This window comes from the organism of the source record quoted next, unplaced genomic scaffold (genome assembly GCF_019419815.1).
Source record: "Pyrus x bretschneideri cultivar Hongxiangsu unplaced genomic scaffold, Pyrus_bretschneideri_v1 Contig39, whole genome shotgun sequence".
Taxonomy (NCBI): domain Eukaryota; kingdom Viridiplantae; phylum Streptophyta; class Magnoliopsida; order Rosales; family Rosaceae; genus Pyrus; species Pyrus x bretschneideri.
In genome coordinates, this window is record NW_025999712.1 from 4,359,230 (window position 1) to 4,365,166 (window position 5,937).

A 5,937-nucleotide genomic window follows, 5' to 3' on the forward strand; every position below is an offset into this window, starting at 1 on the left:
TTCAAAAACATTTATTTTCATAAATAGTACATTACATTCATATGGAATTCAACTGCGGAAGAGGCACTAGCCATAATGGCAACACAAATATAGAGAGACACACACTAATAACATATACAACAAACTCATAACGAGTTGTTGCAGCTTATTCCAAATCAGAAGGAGTGAAGCTGAAAAAACTAAAAACAAGCCCCACAACATTCATCATTTGAAGTTACACTTGATAAAGAAAATCTGTGTCTCCAACATTATTGGCCAAAATATTTGAACTTCCTTTGCGCTTCTTGAGGAAATTTTTGAACCAATGGGTCGAAAGTTTTGGGTACCTTTGGAGCCCGTCAAAATCCACATAGTTAATACCAAATCGAACTGTGTAGCCTTCACTCCATTGAAAGTTGTCTAAAATTGCCCATGCAAAGTATCCTTTCACATTACTACCCTTCCTGCACCACAAAATAAATAAATAATGACTTGATATCACTGTAAAATGCAATATAGTCCTAATTAGTATTTCAACAAGCACTTACTTGATTGCTGCTTGAAGGTAACAGAGGTGGCGATTGTAGTAGTCAGTCCTATTGGGATCATGGAGGGCTTCCTCTAGTGATAAGGTGGAATCATTGAACTCATCAACGCCTGCAATATAATTCATTACATATGTATTTAGTACTTTCTCTCAAAAAGAGAGATGTAGTTGGTTTTAAATTTAGATTTGGAATTACTCATCTGTATTTTACATCAATATATACATATATATGTCAAAAATTAAAAAGTGAAATTAAGTGAGGCTTAAAAGCGTCAATTACCATTCTCAGTAATGTAAATGATTGGATCACCATACTTATTCTTCGTGTAGAGTACAAAATCGTGAATTCCTTTTGGATAAACATATAACCAGTCTGAAGCAGCCTGTAATACCATTTGAAGATATTTGAGATGGTTAGGAATTGTATAAAATTAATCCTCCAAATACAAATAACTTAACCTGAAATTTGATGTGTACCTGAGGACCAATAGGAATGCCATCACGTTCAGCTGCCATAACATAAATGAATGCGAACAATATTAGAATGTAATAATTCTAAGATATTAAATAATTAGTCGATAAAAGGTTTTCATTTGTACTCACTCATTGTGATAACATGTGGATCGTATAAGTAACTTGCAGGTTTAGAATAATTCTTAGGTACATCAGTTGCATATAGAGCAGTATAATAGTTCAATCCAACAAAATCAAAGGACCCAGTTAACATCTTGGATTCTTCTTCCGTGAATTTTGGCAATCGTTCTCTAACAAGGTATTGCATGGTGTACGGGTAGTCACCTCTTGTAATTGGATCCATAAACCTACAAAGATGTGAAAATTGCAATAATCAACTTTATAAGTCATAAAAAAGAAACATAACCCACTTGATTTATAAATTAATAATACACTTGCCATCCAAACATAAAATCCATAGCTCGATTTGCAGCATCTATATCTTCCTTTGCATCTGAAGCAGGCTCAAACCAATGTGACAGTAGTGTTATTCCTATCACCCCATTTTGATATGCCTACAAAGAAAATTCAGAAAATGATTTGATGTAGTGCCATACAAACTCCAAACTGTTTACCTCGCTATACAAAAGGTTTCCTCTTGTGGTGGAACCTAATACTAGTCACTCGTGGAGATTTCAGACCAAAAAAAAAAGGGAACTAACTAGTTAATTCATTATACCTGAAATTTATCTTTGTACACTTTTACAGTAGCTGCATGAGCAAGGAGTTGGTAGTGTGTTACCAAATAGGGTTCAGTAGCCGAATCTCCACCAAGGCAGGTTAGGTCTTGCCAAGCAGAGCATCGTCCCGGTGCGTACATCCCGATTGTATATGCATGGTTACTGAAGGTGTATGGCTCATTCAACGTGATCCAGTGCTTCACCCGATCACCAAAAAGTGAAAAACAAAGTTCTGCGAAGTCTTTAAAGTCATCGCTGCGTGTCCAAATTTCAAAACATTTTTGTTAGATGTGGTACGTTTTATTTAATTAAGCAAATGACCAATATTACACTTAAGATAAAATTCGTTTACTTACACAATACGAGGGCTTAAGAAACCACCATAAGCATCTTCTAACGCTTGGGGAACATCCCAGTGAAAGATTGTCACAAATGGCTGTATGCCTATATATAACATTATCAGAATGAAAAAAAAATTCAATACTTTGATTCAATATTGTTTTATGAGTGCACGGTATTAAAATTATATATTAATGGACGGGATGATATATGAGATTAGATGGGATGGATGATATGTGAGATTAAGTAGCTTTATCACCATTGCGGAGGAGTTCATTGATGAGATTGTCGTAGTATTCAATTCCTTTCCTGTTGACACCCCCACTTAGCGTGCCATCTAATAATTAGAACAAAATAGTCAAGTGAGTTAATATACCTATCTATATATCGAAATCGAATTAAGTAAAACAGGTTAATCGATGAAGTAATTGGTCCCAAATCAAGGATATGGAGGCGGATGTCAACATTACTTGGCAACAATCTGGACCATGAGATAGAGAACCTATAAGCATCCAAGTTCATATCCTTCATAATTGCTACATCTTTCTGTAATGACAAGAAAGGCATACATAATTATAAGAAAGAAGCTAAAAATTAATTATGGATCTCATGTTCAATGTGCTCTTCAACTTCATAGTGGGAATTAAGGGTTTGGAGAATAATATTATTCCTTGATTGACAACCTTATAGAGGTGGTATTGATCAATGGCGACATCTCCATTGCTATGATCATCGATTTTTTCTGTCATTAACCATAGAAGATTTTATTATTTAGAGCATAAAGATGGTAGGACTCATAGAATGCGAACTATTATATATGTCCATGTAGTGCATGTATAGTCCATATGTATCGAAAATATACAGCATATACTGCATGCCCAAGGGTATTTGCTGATAATATGTAGAAGACTATAACCTGGATGGTCGTGGGTGAAGGTGTCCCATATGCTTGGTCCTCTACCATCAACGTTCCATGCACCTTCTACCTGAAATATGCATATGCGCATTCAAACTGAAGATGTCAATATTCATGCTTGGAATCAAACTGAAATGTGCATGTGCACATATATATATATATATGCTATAGTTTTTTCTGACATTGAAATCGAATTAGACCTATGTGATTATATGAAACTCAAATTAATTAAAGGGTAATTAAATAGCTAAGCCCTAGCAGGGACTGGCCTGGTAAGCTGCTGTAGATCCACCAAAGACGAACCCTGGTTTTAGAGCATCAAACTTGGTCCTGTCAAGTGAGTTACAGACAATGGGTTTATCTGGCTTAGCAGCTTTGGTGTTTGTCAATGCAAAGCCATTGAGTAGCAAGACACACAAGAGCAAAGAGCCTAACTCATGCATTGCCATAGTTAACTGGAGGGGTTTTGGTGATCGAGATAGCTAGGTTGGTTCTTCCCTGCATATTGCATGGGGTTTATATAGAGGGCTACGTACCACGTCTAGACGTGAGAATAATTGATAAGCATTTATTTACTAAAATTTGATAAACACGTGCAGGCTTTAAAAAAGTGAAGACCACTGAAAAGTGCAAAGCAAAATATACTTTTGTAACAATAATAATTAAATATGAATACGGTTGGGATAATACATATTTATACAAAAAACTAAATATACTTTTGTAACAATAATAATTAAATATGAATACGTTTGCAATATTATATTTTTATTTGTAAGTAAACAATTTCTCAAGCATGTATATAACGTAAAACTTTGGTGGATTGGTTATGGGAAATATATCAAGGAATGGAATTAGGTAAAGAGAAATATTTTTAAAAAAAAAAAAAAAATTGAAAAGTGGAGAAACGCAGTTCAAGATACGGTAGGATATGACATTTTTTCGTCCTTCGACTTTTTATCCAGTTGGGACCTCACTAGCAAGCAGTGGCGGTACGCACATGCATGGAATGGACCAGAAAAGTTAGAATCCGACCTCGCCGGATCTTCTTTATGAAAATAAAAGAGATTATATTTTCTTTTATGTAAAAGAGATTATATTTTTTTATATATGTCAAAATTGATAGCACACAATCTATATGCTAAATCATGTCGAAATGACAAATCGATTAAAACTTACATCTGCTTTCAAATTTTCTTACATAACATTCTCCTTAGCATAGACATCTCCTTTGAAAATGCTCAAATTTAATAAATTATCATACAATTTATTTGACCAATACATAAATTAATACAATTTCAATATTTCAACTTGGTGTATGTGAGAATTGAAATTTCTTGATCTATTTTGAAAAATCAGCCCATATATGAGGTGTGGAAATGTAGTTTACTCAACATGATTAAAGATATGGAGTGAGGATACTCTCCGGATCCTCTTTGTGAGGATTCCGGAAATTCTTAAATGGTGTCCGTTCATTATATATTGTACAGTCATAAATCATTTTAAATATTTTTATTTAAAATTAAACAGAAACAGTACCTTAAGAAAACTGATCGCACAATATAGGATAAACGAAGATGATGTGAGGATTCCTAGGATTCTCACAAAGAAGATCTGGAGAGAATCCTCACAAAGAGGATCTGGATAGGATCGTCATACAAAGATATGTACCAGCTGAAGAATATTTTCTCTCTTTTTCCTTTCTTAAAGCATTCAAACCCCACTGCAAGTGACACCCATCCGAAGATGGGATTCCATCTAGATTCAAATTGTGGAGACCCTAGGGATGGAATCCCCTCACAAGACATAACCCTAACTCCTTAACGACAATGACACCTTTGATGTGACTCCATTTTTCATGACAACAACTCATCAACTTTACCAAAAGAAAAAGAAGGGAAAGAGTGGGAATCTGATTCTTCATTCCACACGTGGAGTAATAGAGCTGAAATGCACGTTGAAGAAAAAAGTGTCGTGGCTAGTGATTTTGTGCCGGGGTTTTGTATACCCGGTGATTCGAATGGGTAGTGCGAGGTTTAGAGTTTGCTGGAAGAGGGAAGACTTCGATTGGGAACGGATTTTTCAATCTAAGGGCATCTTGTCTTTGTGCACACTAGATTTGGCCAGATTTTTTTATTAAGAAACTGAAAATGGTAGGATAAAAATGTCAATATAGATGGCTCCAAGGGGGTTAGTTTTTAAAATTTCTCTAATAAGTATTGTTTGGAGTGTACGAGAAATGACACAACATGAGGAGGAGATAGAAGTTCCTTCCCAAACAAGAAGGCTAAAGAGAAGATTGCTAGCACCCCATAGAATTATTTACTTACCAAAACGAGAACACTAATGCTATTAATTAGGCACACAAACTGACCACATATATTTGCAATAGTTGGGCCTATATGTATTTTTTTGAACAAACGATGTTGTCTACACTAAGGGGATTAGGGAGTGAACTAAGAGCCTAAACCTCAAAATAGGCTAGTAATAGTATGGTTCAAATTTGTCTTTGACGAAAATCAAACATAATACCTCTCAAATTCGCCTTTAGAGAGTGTGGTAGTAATGTTGCTAATTTTGTTTGTCTAAATAACTTAACTATTAAAAGAGCAAATGGTTTATTTCTCAAATATCCAAGTTTTTAATGAAATACGATAATTACTATATCGAGGAATACATAATGAGATAACATATCCTGAGAGTGCAGAACTAACTTTTAAAATTCTAATTAATTAGGTATATACCATCAGAGCATAACTAACTTTTTTTTTTTTTTAACGGACGATAGTACTCACACTAAGGGGTGAGAGAATGAGTTAAGCCTTACAATGAGCTTGCCATAATAATGTAGTTCAACTTCGTTTTTGGCGACAATCGAACCAAAGACCTCTCACTTACTGGTAAAGATGAATAGTATTAGATCGTAGTACTATGTGGCAGAGTAGAACTAACTTTAACTTTAAAAA

General features: G+C 34.7%; 1 protein-coding gene across 1 annotated transcript; it reads right to left on the bottom strand.

Annotated features, from left to right (window-relative positions):
* LOC125468628 (beta-glucosidase 13-like) lies at positions 1-3,469 on the bottom strand. Its single transcript, XM_048564741.1, has 13 exons — positions 3,244-3,469; positions 2,975-3,044; positions 2,742-2,800; positions 2,529-2,604; positions 2,318-2,395; positions 2,076-2,163; positions 1,719-1,974; positions 1,439-1,554; positions 1,130-1,347; positions 1,004-1,035; positions 807-909; positions 528-636; positions 1-443 (listed from the first exon to the last, which is right to left on the bottom strand). The coding sequence occupies exons 1-13, from the start codon at positions 3,421-3,423 to the stop codon at positions 215-217; spliced, it is 1,614 nt and encodes a 537-aa protein (XP_048420698.1). The 5' UTR covers positions 3,424-3,469; the 3' UTR covers positions 1-214.
* Between the last annotated feature and the right edge of the window lie 2,468 nt (positions 3,470-5,937).

Coding starts and splice junctions, on each gene's coding strand:
- LOC125468628 (XM_048564741.1), bottom strand. CDS start 3,423: ATGGCAATGCATGAGTTAGGCTCTTTGCTCTTGTGTGTCTTGCTACTC. Junction 3,045..3,243: donor GATCTACAGCAGCTTACCAG/GCCAGTCCCTGC, acceptor TGCATATTTCAG/GTAGAAGGTGCATGGAACGT. Junction 2,801..2,974: donor CTTCACCCACGACCATCCAG/GTTATAGTCTTC, acceptor GGTTAATGACAG/AAAAAATCGATGATCATAGC.